The 14243-nt window shown below is 40.2% G+C and overlaps 1 protein-coding gene across 2 annotated transcripts; it reads left to right on the top strand.

The window, feature by feature from the left end:
• Positions 1 to 7524: 7524 nt before the first annotated feature.
• On the top strand, positions 7525 to 13853 carry LOC133502541 (leptin-like). Of its 2 annotated transcripts, XM_061823439.1 has the most exons (3): positions 7525 to 7846; positions 9165 to 9345; positions 11955 to 13853. In XM_061823439.1, exons 2-3 carry the CDS (start codon positions 9211 to 9213, stop codon positions 12294 to 12296), a joined length of 477 nt encoding a protein of 158 aa, XP_061679423.1. In that variant the 5' UTR covers positions 7525 to 7846; positions 9165 to 9210; the 3' UTR covers positions 12297 to 13853. The 2 variants fall into 2 exon arrangements, with proteins under 2 accessions (XP_061679423.1, XP_061679424.1); XM_061823440.1 differs by lacking the exon at positions 7525 to 7846 and having other exon boundaries at positions 8877 to 9345.
• Positions 13854 to 14243: the final 390 nt, after the last annotated feature.

Genomic DNA, 14243 nt, shown 5'->3' with positions numbered 1-14243 from the left:
AATCAGAAGCATGGCGTCTCTCTCAGTTAAGAATGTATTGTATTTAGAATCTATAATATATCGTTGATTTGAATGAAATGAGAAGCATGGCGTCTGTCTCAGTTCAGAATGCATTGTATTGTATTTGCCATTTTTACTGTTTGTCTTACGTCAGCGCACGTGGCGTGACGTCACTTCAGGAGGCGTGGTTAAGTGCCCTGTACGGAGGGGTCAATTGTCGTCAGGCAGGAGGCAGGGCACACCCTCAACTGGTCGCCAGCCAATCGCAGGGCACATGGAGACAGACAACAGTCGCACTCACAATCACACCTAGGGGCAATTTAGAGACTCCAATTAATGATTGTTTTTTTTTTTTTGGGGATGTGGGAGGAAATCGGAGTTCCCAGAGAAAAGCCACGCGGGCACGGGGAGAACATGCAAACTCCACACAGACTGTGTCGGGATTGAACCCGGGTCCTCAGAACTGTGAGGCTAAGGCTCTACAGCTACTCCACAGTTCCGCCGGATACACCACCAATGTTTTTAGTGTTGGTTTACCCCACCTCCGATAAAAAAAAAAGAAAAAAATGAATTGAAATTAAAAAAAATAAAATAACACCACATGTAAGTGAATCCCTGGATGCTCAACAGAGAATATATAGTATACTCGTTGATTTTTAATATCTTTTGTTGAGAAATGGAGGCGTGCCACACATGATGACAAACAGAAATCCGCACGTATTCAATTGAACAGAATGGTGACAATTTTTCAGCCAAATTAATTTCCAACATCAGGGAGGAAAAATCACTTCTAAAATAACGCACACAACAGCAATGGCTCGGGATCATCATCCAGAGACCTCGCAAAATTATCACGAGGGAAACTTCATATTTTAGAATTGTTGACCCTGTCCATTTTTCGAGCATGTTGGGGAGAAAAAAAATCATCTTAACAGATATCACACAATAATAATCACGCAGAACAACCTTTTAAAGACTTTGTTTAAAAAAAAAAAGTGGTCTTTGGCTAAAAGGCTTTGTATCAAAATGTCAATCAAAATCCTCAAATTTGGTCCGATGGTTGTACACCGTCCGAGGATTCACAATTGTACATTTTCAACAGGTTTAACATTGATGATTGTCAGCCCAACATCGAGATTGAAGAGGAAGAAAACATTTTAACACCACAGGTTAACTGCTCAGGATAATTCTATGAAGACTTGTAGATCTTAACACAGAAAATTGCAAAAGATAATCTGATCATTTGGCCTTTGCCGAGTTTGATGTGCATTGGTGAAAATGCTCAAATTTGGGCTTGATGGTCGGTGTGGGTGTACACCATTTAAGCATTTGCAATCACAGATTTTTAACAGGTACAACATTGATGATTATCAGCCCCAAACGTTTTCCAAAAAGATCAAGGAAGGAAAATACCCCGAAAGATACTCCACACCGTAGGATGATCGCTCAAGACAAGATCATCTTTGGGTGGAAATCCTAAAATTTGGCCGATCGGTGTTTGTGTACTCTGTTTAATATTTCAGATTGTCGAACTGACCATTTTCCGAGAAGACTGAGGAAGGGAAGGAAAAAAAAAACACTTCACACCGCAGGATAAGCATTCAGGATAATCTTTCAGAAACATTCCATAATCAGGCCTTTGCTGATTTTGATCTCATGGTAGTCAAAATGCTGCGATTCGGGCTGATAATCAGTTTTCGTGTACCCAGAATTTTACCTTGAAGTTGTTCTTGTTAGTGTCGTCAGATTCTGGCAGGCAAAAAAAAAAAAAAATCCTTGTTAAGAAACATTTTAGTGCGCGGCAGCTGTTATTAATCCCAGATGTCAGCATTTATAACCTAGTTTGTTGCTGGCACAGAAACGTCTTTTTTTTTTTTTCCTTTCTTTTCCACCCATTTCCCCCCCCCCCTCAAACGTCAGCATCCAGTTCATTCCTCCATGTTTTTGCTTTCATGAATAATAGACGATTCCCGGTGAAGTTTCAAGTGGATTTAAACTCTGCCACATTCCCAGAAGCGTGTCCTTTACGGCGCCTTTTCTCGTCAACTTACTCGATAACGTCACGTCGCCGCTCGAGCCGAGCGCGTTGTTGAAGGCGACGAGAGATTTTTACGAGACCTCTGGTTTCTATCCCCCCCCCCCCGGTGTGCGTGTGTGTGTGCAAGGTATGCAGGCTTTACAGTAAATTACCACGAGAGAAACCTAAAACAAATAACTGTAACGGGCAGATTTGTTGTTGTTGTTTTTTTTCGCCCCCAATTTCCCATAAGACCTCCCTGAGGACACGTGGCCCTCTTTTGGTCTTTTGTTTTTTTTCTTTTCTTTCTGACGCATCTGTGTCACAACACGGACATTCGTCCAAGAAAAGCAACTCTAGATAATGAGAAGATATTGGGAGAAACCCAATGCAACTAAGCAAGTGCAAGGCCTCTTTTGGGTAATACAGTGAAGAAAAAAAAAAAAAGTATTTGAACACCCTGCTATATGGTAAGTTCTCCAACTTAAAAATCATGGTGGGGTCTGAAATTTTCATCGTAGGTGCAAGTTTTCCACTGTGAGAGAGATCATCTAGAAAGAAAAATCCAGAAATCACAATGTATGATTTTCTTTTAAAGATTTATTTGTCTGATACAGCTGCAAATAAGTATTTGAACACCTGTCTATCAGCTAGAATTCTGACCCTCAAAGACCTGTTAGTCCGCCTTGAAAAGTCCACCTCCACTCCATGTTTTATCCTGAATCGGATGAACCTGTGTGACGTCATTGGCGGCATAAAGACACCTGTCCGCCGCACACAATCAGTGAGAGTCAAACTTGTAACATGGGCAACACCAAAGAGCTGTCCGAAGACACCAGAGACAACAATTGTCCAACTCCACACGGCTGGAAAGGGCTACGGAGAAATTGCCAAGCAGCTTGGTGGGAAAAAAGTCCACTGTTGGAGCAATTATTAGAAAATGGAAAAAGCTAAATGTGACGGTCAATCTCAATCGGAGGTATCACCTCGCATGGGGTCTCAGTGATCAGCCCAGGACTATAAGACAGGACTTGGTCAATGACCTGAAAAGATGCTGGGACCACCGTTTCCGAGGTGACTTTTGGTAATACACTAAGACGTCATGGTTTGAAATCACGCATGGCACGGGAGGTTCCCCTGCTTAAACCAGCACATGTCAAGGCCTGTCTTAAGTTTGCCAATGACCATTTGGATGTTCAGAGGAGTCGTGGGAGAAGGTTTTGTGGTCAGATTAGACCAAAATGGAACTTTTTGGTCATAATTCCTCTCACCGTGTTTGGAGGAAGACGAATGATGAGGCCCATCCCAAGAACACCACCCCTACTGTGAAATATGGTAGCATCATGCTTTGGGAGTGTTTTTCCTGCACATAGGACAGGATGACTGAGGCCATGTATTGTGAGATTTTGGGGAACAACCTCTTTCCCTCAGTCAGAGTATTGAAGATGGGTTGTGGCTGGGTTTTTAACATGACAGTGACCCGAAGAACACCGCCAGGAAGGCTCGGTAACAAGTATATCAAGGTTCTGGTGTGGTCAAGACAGTCTCCAGACCTAAACCCAATAGAAAATCTTTGGGAGGGAGCTGAAACTCCGTGTTTCTCAGTGACAGCCCAGAAACCTGTCTGATCTAGAGAAGATCTGTGTGGAGGAGTGGGCCAAAATCCCTCCTGCAGTGTGTGCAAACCTGGTGAACAACTACAGGAAACGTTTGACCTCTGTAATTGCAAACAAAGGCTACTCTACCCAATATTGACATTGATTTTCTCAGGTGTTCAAATGCTTATTTGCAGCTGTATCAGACAAATCAATCATTAAAACAATCATACATTGTGATTTCTGGAGTTTTCTTCTTAGATCATCTCTCTCACAGTGGACATGCCCCTACGATGAAAATTTCAGACCCCCGATTGATTTCTAAGTGGGACAACTTGCAATGTAGCAGGGTGTTCAAATACTTATTTTCTTCACTGTATTCATGGGCCATTCAGTGGTTGGCGGCTCAGCTGCTCCTCTTATGCAAACTACAAAAGTGACTCCTTTGTGTTGTTAAAAAAAAAAAAAATACAATTTTTCAGTGCTATCCTGTGAAAGGATGGAATGAAATATTAAAAATCTGAGGGGCTTTGGTAATATACTGTATGAAAAATAATCACTTCAGTTGTATTAAATAATCATTAGTATGTACAGTACTTCCTCACCCAACTAACAAAAAAACAAGTGCCTCACTTTCAATAAATGCCTGCTTTCCATAGTCGGTATTATTTTTAGTAATATTATTGGTGGAACATGATAATAAAGTGTAATAAATTGAATAATAAATAAAATCCTACTCTCTGATCACCACATTTGCTCTTGTAAATAAAAAAAATGTACAAGTAGGTAAAAAAAAGATTAAAACGCATGCATGCAAACAACAGCTTTCACTCTAAAATAAAAATGAAAAAAAAAAAATCACAATTGAATTCAGCCAGAATGTATTTTTGAGTATTTCAATTGTAGTTTAACAGCTGTGTGCACTTAAAGATGATCAAAAACTGAGCGATTCCTATTCCAGAGTTTCATGCTTACAAAATGAACACCTCATCTCAAATGAATGCCTTTACGAGGATCTAATTTTGTATCCGCAATATTATTTTTAGAACATTACAGAAACATATGTATATGTTTAAAATCGCTGCACTCTACCCCCACCAATTGTGCAACTTTTTTATCCCTTATTTTTCAAATAATTTGCCTCTTCCGGGATCTCTGAGTTTTGTGGCACACTGTTGCTAAAAAAAAATGTGTCGGAATGTTGAACTAACACGATGATGAAAAAGAAAATGGAAAATCATTATTTGGATTCAAATGTACCAATATTCCCTGCAGTGTCTGGACACTAGTTATGATTTTTTTTTTTTTTACATTGTGTGAACTCCGTTTAATTTCATCACAGAATAAATTTCCCACAAACTGGAATGAGTTTTGACTCCTTTTTTTAAAATATGTTTTTTTTTAATCAAATTTCCCCTATGAATAATTTTAATACAATTGAAAATGCACATTTTTACTCAACTGCTATTCTAAATAATGACTGGAATATTAAAATCCTCGGGTTCCTCTCAAATAAGTAACAAAATGAAGCATTCGTTACAAAAACGGTAAAAGCTCTTAAAAGTGTCCCGAGTAAGTAGAAGAAGAACAATTTTTTTTTTTTTATTACTTTCAACCTCCCACAATGTTCAGGAGCTTCAGACATATTCGTTAATATACCGCCCCCAAAGGACACAGTCGAACGAACGTCTTCTCCAAATCCACGAAAGATATGTAGACTTCTTGGCCGAACTCTCGTGCGCTCTCAAGGACCCTGCCAAGACTGTAGAGTTGGTCCACAGTTCCACCGCCAGGACAAAAATAAAAAAAAAAAATAAAAAAAAAATTACACCGCTCCTCAGTGAATCTGAGATTCGACGTCCCGACGGAGCCTCCTCTCCGGACCTTACCAGGGAGGCTGAGGAGTGGATTTCGAACACACCCTGCAGTCCCAGTTTACCCCAGTTCAGAGGAACTGGGCACCCAGCAGAACGATGGAGACTCCAGCGGGAGCGCTCTCCCAGTTCCCTCTCTAAGGATTCCCAAAAGGGTGGCAACTCTCAACTGATGGTTTGGTGCATGGACACAAAAAACAGTCGGGACCCGTCCCCACACCTCAAGGTGGGAGGGAGGCTACCTTCTCGTCCACTGGAGTGAAGCCCAACATACAGGCACTGAGCTGCGGGGGGTGGCGTTAACACACTTGCTTGGGGTCTCTCACCGTGGGCAACTTGAGTGGAAGGGAGTCCAACCTCTCTCAAGAGGACTGGGACCATATCCCAAGTAGTATGGAAGCGAGTCCGACTAGATCTAGTCGAACTTCTCGACCTCGCACGCCAGCTCGGCCTCATTCCCTGCCAGAGAGGGGACGTTCCATGTCCCTAAGGCAAGCTTATGTAGTCAGGGATCGGATCGCCAAGATCCCCACCTTTGGCTACCGCCCAGGTCGCACTGCACCAGACCCCTTTGGTCCCTCCCACAGGTGGTGAGCCCGTGGTAAGGGGACCTCACTTGCACGGCTGGGCCCTATGGAGCACCAGGCCCTCGCATTCGTACCTCACCACCAGGCCTGCGTTCGGGGATGGGGTGGGGGGGCCCGGTGACCCACGTCCGTGCAAGTAAAACCTCGATCAATGTCATTACAGGAGGCTTTTTGCTATGCTTTGTCTGGTCTCTCACCTGGTACCAGTTTTTCACGGGTGACCCTACCAGACAACTTAGCTCCTAGGATCAGTAGGACACACAAGGACTTGGAAATTTGGCAATGGTGCCATTTTTAAGTTTATTTTCCTCAAACGTGTGTGGGCAAATTTCATCCCAGTAGCCTTTTTCTTTTAAAAATGTCATTGATCCAAACATCATATTCATCAAAGTGTGCATAAAATGTCATCAGGGCAAAGGAAGAGTTAATAGATACGGTGGATGTATGCTTTGCTAAAACAAACACCGCTGACCCGCTGGCTGACATTGGGCAATATTTGGAAAGAGCAACGGCAACTGGAGGTCAGCGCAGCGTAGAACACGTCCGGCACGGCTCTCGGAATATTTACTATCTACGAAGATATCAACAAAAATTCGGATCCAAAACCCGAGCGAAGGCAAGAGGTATGGTTAGTGAACCTTTAAGGGTGGGAGGTAAACCTGTTACGAGCAAGTACTTTCTAGATTTTGCAGTCATCTGATATTGAATATTTATTTTTCAGTTTTTTTCTTACTCTGTACTTCGATAAAAGAACGAAAACATACGAGTACTTGTACTTTATACTTTATCGTTAGCTTATTAGGATGTTTTGCTAATCAGCTCACAAGATTAGCAAAGCGATGGATACATTGTTTTGATAGCATAATTGGGAAAAAAAAACAATCTCAGCCAAATTATCATGGTATATGATCTATAGTAAAAAATAGATATTTTTTAAAATACTTCAAGTTAATTGCAGGAGTTGAATGAGTCTTATTTTGTACAAGTGTTAACACACCTACTTAAGTCCAGAATTCAAGGACTTTTCCATCTTTGTACATTGTATATTAATACAAATGTTTAGCAAAAAAAAAAAAAAAAAAAAAAGAGTCCAAATGACGTTCACCTGCGCTAATACGCAGCCAAACCGACCATCTTGGAAATAGAACTTGGCCCAGAGTTGCTTGCGCTGACGAATCTGAAAACGTGCCAAGTGTAAAATGGACTGCGCCCCCACTGGATCAAAAGTGGGACTACACTTTGATTTAGTCCAGTATTCATCACTCTCAGCCAATTTTTGCATTAAACTAAAAACATTTTTTTAATTAATTATCATTGGGCTATTTTTGCTACACCAAAACAAACGGGAGGGCAAATATAATAGTACTTAAATAATGTTTTGTTTTGGGTTTTTTTAAAAAAAAAAAGGACGAATGACTACTTTTACGAGTGTTTAAAAGAAGTATCCGTACTTCTACTTAAGTACAGAGTTTTAGTACTTTTACTGTAAATCTGCTGCACTGTATTTGAATGGCTTTTTGTCCAGTGACTCAAATACAGCATGTTGATCTTTGCGAAAAGTCATGGTTATTTTTTTATTTTATTTTTTTTAAAAAGGGGGCTTTTGAATATGTAAACGTACGTGTGATGCGATGGGATGGGAAGAGGAAGGTGAGGGGATGGACGAAGGGAACGGGGGGTCGGGGAAAGCGATGAGTAAGAGGTGACTCAACATCCCATCACTATAAGACACGTCGATGGTGGCCCAACAGTGGACACACTCACCAAGCAAAGGTAAGCACACGCTGCCTCCGCAATGTGCCCTTCGGCTTTCTTTATCACTGAATGCTGGCTTGACGCGCGAAATCATCAAAATAGACATTTGCACGAGCAACTTCGGGACGGCTACCGAGTTATTCATATTTGTCATGGCGATTATTTTCATTGATTTTTGTGGACATAGGAGGATCGTGATTCACTGTTTTGATTGCTAATTGGCCCAATCAACCTGATTTTACTGCTTTAAATTTTTGTAGTTTTTCATTATTAGTACCTAATATTTACTGCATTTAAAAAACAAAATTACTTTTGCTTCCGCCGAGTGTCTTTCCGGACGTCAGTACTGAATTTTGCTCTTTTGATTTATCTTGCTGCTTGATGATATTGTGTTTTTGTTTGTTTAAATAAGTTTAAGTATTTTCAAGAAATAGCGGAACTTTCCAAACCTTTTAGTCCTTTTTATGTATTTTGAACACTGAAATAAAGATATGAACAAAGACTGAATTTTTGCTGCGAAAGTAAGACCTATTTAGTTCTTTTTATGATTTTATTAGTCCTTAGAGAATTCAACAAAAAGTTGATTAAACTAAATAACAAAAAAAGATGATTAGAATATAACAATTAATATTAAAAAAATAATTTAATTTTTGCTGCAGCCAGCTTTATCTAATTTCATATCTTACTTTGATATATTTAATATACTGCAGTAACAATAACACCAGCAAATACCGGCTATCAACTATCAACACGAAAATTTATGGAAAAAAAAATAGGATTCAATTTGTTTAATAAAATAATCATGTACCTTATGTTGTCTTGTAAAATTGACATGAAATAAAAATTAATGTTACAAATAAATGTTCTAATGTAGGCATTACAATTTAAAAAATATATAAAAGAAAATGACTAAAAAAAAGGAACTATTGTTAGTCTCATCAGCACAACAATAGTATGAAATTATTTTTAAAAATAAAATCATACGCAATCCCTAACAGAAAAAAAGCCATGAAATATACAACTAATACTGATATTGATCATCAAAATATGGTAAATTAAAATGGTTCATTGTGTATATAAATAATGCACGACTCCTTATGACAACGAGGGAATCCAAATAGCATTTGGGTGCCATTGAACCAAATTAGGGTTAGGGTGGCCCCGGGCGGAAGCGGTCGATCTTTGTACCCAACATTTATTTGGAGGAATCTCAAATATTTGCACGCAACAATCAAACACGTTGCGTCAATGAGTGGAAGGAAGTGAACCGTTATGTTTGTTGCCGGGGAAAGTACACAAAAGACTTCAATTCTACCACTGTTGGCATTTCTCCCAGGACCCGCAGCAAAAACAAAAAACAATTAAAAATAAAAGAACAAACAATGGACTGCATCACCTTAGCCATCCTGGTGTCCGTCTCGCAAGTGTGGGGAGCGGCCACGGCAGCCCCCATGCCCATGAAGGTCAGAGTCAAGTGGATGTCTGAGCAGCTTCTGGTCAAACTCAACAAAATCAAGGTGAGAGCTTGCAGTCAATCGAGACATTTTGACAATATTTGCAAACGATCTGCTATCTGGCTGTGGAAATCCGTCGAACTGCTAGCCAGCTGTCAAACTCATTTGTGTCTCGGGACATGTTGGAGTTAATGTTTCCCTCGGAGGGACGTTAGCACTGTAAAACCATTGTAAAAAAAAAAAAAAAAAAGTTTCATTGCATCATAATTTCATTACATATTCACAAACACATCCGTGGAAAAATCCTTTTGAAATCAGAGGAATCATACTTTCCTCTGCTCTTCTCCAGGGATTTTAGAACCAAAAGTTTGATCAAAAGCTTACAATATCTCAATTTTATGGATGAAATATCCCAATTTAAAATGTTGGGTTACAGATTTTAGTCAGAATCATCGCAGTTGACATGACTTGCTTTGCAGGGCGCATAAAAATGTGGAAATGATGCGGTGGGCCAGATGAGGCCCCCGGGCCTCGAGTTTGACAACCCGGGCTAGCCGAAAAACGTGTCGTGCGGGGGGTTGCACCCCTAGAAATATACAACTAATGGTTGGGGTTTGAGCTACAATTTTGAACAACTCATGAAAAAACAAAATCAAAGCAAAGTCTGTTCTTTTCTTCTTTAATTTTTTAAAGTAGATTTTGTCACATTGATCTCTGAATATTTAAGGCACTGAAAACTAAGGTGCAGTTATGCCACTTTGCCCTTCTTCAACTACCAGAAGCATTGCCTAAGTACATTTCAGCTGTATTTAACTTTTTAAAATGACAATTCTACAAAAATATTTAACTCATTCGCTGTCAGCCATTGTCAAACAGTTTCCCACGTAGTCGGCAATTTTACAGCATTTTGACAGATTTTTGGAGACACGCAAATTGCTGCGTTCTGACAAAAAAATAAGCACCTTACTGACCTAAACAACGAGTAGAATCTCTACCTTCAAAAGTTTGCTTCTCGCTTTTCTGTCGTTTAGTAATCAGCAGTAAATCATCACATTCCGTTGTTTCGAGAAGAGTTGAAAGTCGGGTTCTGAGCGAAAAGCGGCAAAGACGAGCCTTTTTGAAACATGTCAAGCAGAATAGTAAATGATGTAATTTTTTTTTTTCCTTTTGTGATACCTGAAAGTATAAATCCAAAGCGAGACTGACAAAGGGCCTGTGATGGAAAAATATTTAATTTTGATATAGCTAAAAAATGTTGAATGACAGTGCAGTCGCCATTGACTACGTCATCATTTCATACAATCACTTTCTACTAGTTACACAATTTCTTTAAGTGAAAGGTGCCTCAGCTTTTCCAACTTCCAAAGTGTTGCCTTTTCTCGTCATTATAATAAACGTGACAAGACCCACACCTAATCTTTATTTTCTACTCAAAGTCTGTGCTGAGGTCAATCCAAAGTGATGCAATGCTGCCATCTACAGGCATGTTTATCATTACACGGGGATGAGAATGACCAATTTGAAAAAACACTGAAAATGTCTGCCATCGTTTTTTTTTTTTTTTTTTTTTGGGGGGGGGTTCAAAGGTGGGTGCCCCCCCCCCTTGGGCACGAAATTTTTTTATAAAACACATTGTTAAATGGTGACCTCTGGTTATTTCTAACAGTGTAAATACAGGGCAATCATAATATTTTGAGAACTTAAAGTATGAGTCCAAACAACTAAAATAATTTTGCCAAACTTCAGACATAAAAAAAGTAGACTGAGTGAAATTTACATCAAATAGGCTACTGCACTTACAAGCTATACTTAGAAATAAGTACACAAGTAATTTGCTTATGCCAAACATATATGTGCGCTCATCTGAGATGATACGCTGTGGCGACCCCGAAAGGGACAAGCCGAAAGAATTACATACAGTATAGTGCACTTTACCGGGAACGTCCACTTTTTGTACGTGTTCGGTTAGACATGTCGATTCAGTTTTCGTTCCTATCCGCACGTTTACACTTTTTTCAAGCCATGCCCATCTGAAACAGTTTTTTACCCCGTGGTTTTTATCAATTTCCCTGGCACGATCTTCATCTTTTCGCTATAATGTAAAACGTGCAGATCGCTTGATAACACATGCGTACGTATGTCTATTAATTGTAACTATACTGTAGTAAACAGAATGCTTCTCTGTGAAATGTTAACAGAGTGAAAATACTGACAAATCCCGCCAAAATCCTACCTGAAATCGGAATTTTGTCGTTATTAAAAACACCAAATTTAATGCAAACAGATAGCAATGCCGTTTTCCGCTATCACAGCTGGGACGAATTTCACGAGGGTTGCCGATAGATGCTCCCCACCCCCAAAATTTTGTCAACAGATTTACACGTTTCACAAAAATGTCAATTTCAGCTAAAAAAAAACAGGAAATTCCGTGAATCCGGGGGAAATTCTCATCCTTGATTGCAGTTGTTTACAAACATGAATATCACACGTGTTGGGCGAGACCTTCTTTGAAACCCGTGCTGGAAAATGTAATTGAAGATTATATCCATCGGTGGCAGAAAATGGTTGAATTTCAGTTAAATACTGTAAATATAAACGGCAGTGAATGACTTAATTGAATTACTATTTGAAGACAACAACAAAAAAAATCATACAAACTTAACGGATTGCAGGTTTCTGCCGGCGTGACGCTGACGCCGCCGGTTGACCAACTGGACGGGCTCTCCTCAGTGGTGGCCCTTCTGGACGGCTACGGCGAGCTCATCTCAGACTCTCAGTACCTGTCTCAGGTGAAGACGGAGATCTCGTCGCTGAAGGGGACCCTGACTCACCTGAAGCAAGGCCGCTGCGCGGGGGAAGCCAAGGCCAACAGGACCTCCGCGGCGGGGGGGCCGCTCCAGCGGTTGCAGGGTCAGCGAAACTTCGTCCTCACCGTCAGCATGGAGGCGCTCCTCAGAGTCAAGGACATCCTCACTCGGTTGCTGGCGAAGATGGAGAACCTGGACAAATGCTGAGAGACCGAAACTCCAAAACACGTGTTAGGGTTTGTTGAAGACTTTTTTTTTTTTCCCAAAAAACATCTTAAGTATGCAACGGACAGTTTTGACATTTTTCACCTTTAATTTATTTAACATCCCAGAAACCAATCCATCGCTGATGAAGATATGATGAAGCAAACAAACGAGGTGCCCCAAAATTCATTGTACACCCCCCCCCCCCATTTCCCAGCAGTTGACAGCTTAGACTTTGCAGTTTTAGTTTTTAATCACTCGCTGAACAAACTGCTAAATTGAGGTTTTGCTGATCCGTGGTCCAGTGCAGCCCTGAAGGTCGATTTTCCACGGTTTTGCGCAAATCTCTACTCTAGAAGTTCACTGTTTTTATTAATTACGGCAGGCCTTCAGCTTCCTAGTTTCTCGAGTACAGGTGAATAGCATAAATTGTAGATTAAACTATGCGACGCCTGCAAAGATTTTCAAGCTGGCGTGGAACCTGCAGTTGAGGAAAGTACCGCTTTTCCAATGTCAATGCGGTAGCCACGGGCAACGGATTGCTGTGCTTACAAAAAACTGCAAAGCCTATACCAGGGGTGTCAAACTCATTTTTGTCACGGGCCACATCGTAGTTATGATTTCCCTCCGAGGGCCGTTATGGTGAAATCATACAAATCATGAATCACCTCATCATATTTACACAAAATCTATGAACTAGCTTTGGAATCAGAAATCAAGCGTCATGGGTTTTTCAACCATTGTTCATGTTTGGTAACACAAAAATGCAGATAACATCTCGAAATTATCATTTATGATATATGACAATTTGAAACGTCAGGACATATTTTCACAAGAATCACAGAGTTTGACACCGACGATTTGCCTTTGCGGGCCACATGAAATCATGTGGGGGGCCGGATCTGGCCCCCGGGCCTTGAGTTTGACACCCGTGGCCTATACTGTCAAATGCTGATGCACTTCAGTCCGTCCCAGTTACCAGTTATCAAAATGGTAAAAAAAAAAAAAAAAAAAAACGGTGACTTTTGGGACAGCCAGGATTGTTTTTTTTTTTCTACATTAAAATAAGCGTTGAAGCAAAAAGTACATTTTTCCCTAAATTTCGGCATCTTTCGTAACCGTGGACTAATTAGTCTTCAATGAACCCAACACGCATCTTGGAATACGCCAGGAACTCAAGAATTGCCGCAGAGGGAAACGGTAAACACAGGAAGGCTTTCAGAACCCAGAACCTCAGAACTGTTGAGGCACATGTGTTAACCACCGGTTTTGCCGCCGCTCTTATTTAAATTACTGGGATTTTTATTTATGTCACCAGCTCTTCCAATACTCCTCTATTTATCGCCGTTGAATGTGCATTTTGTATATTTTTGTACTGTATTGGCCTTTTATAAAAACTATTTAAGGAGAAATTGATGGAATAAAGTGCCGCTTTTTTCAAGTCGACTGTTGTGATGTAGTTTTCTTTCGAAGGGGGTTTCCGTAGTTTTCACATTGCTGCATATGAGGCTGTCGTGCTGATAACTTTTGACCCCGTAAATATTTTTGTTTTTTTCCACCAAAGGTGAACAACAGATGCATACAGTTTTTAAGTACTTATTATTTAAGTACCCCCCCCCCCATTTTAATGATTAAATATTATATAATATATATTTTTTCCAAGAAGGAGTACACATTTGCACACTAGCATAAAAAAAAAACAAAACAAAGAAATTGATGCAAACTAATGCTGGGAGGCAAAAGGTGTTTGGTGTTTGGAGAAATAAAAAGCAAATCCAAACTTGTTTGGACTAATGTCGTTTTCCATTTATGAGCAACATTTGTTTTTTCATGAAAAACTAAACAAAAACAAAAATCAGATTTTTTTCCAAAAAAATCATAGCTAATTCAAAACCTTCACGGACCGGATCCGCATGTTTGGGAAGGTGGGAGGAAGTCCACTTGCAAACA

The sequence above is a fragment of the Syngnathoides biaculeatus genome, chromosome 6 (genome assembly GCF_019802595.1).
Source record: "Syngnathoides biaculeatus isolate LvHL_M chromosome 6, ASM1980259v1, whole genome shotgun sequence".
Lineage (NCBI taxonomy): Eukaryota > Metazoa > Chordata > Actinopteri > Syngnathiformes > Syngnathidae > Syngnathoides > Syngnathoides biaculeatus.
The sequence above is the reverse complement of the archived record's forward strand: the minus strand, read 5'-3'. Positions and strand labels throughout refer to the sequence as shown.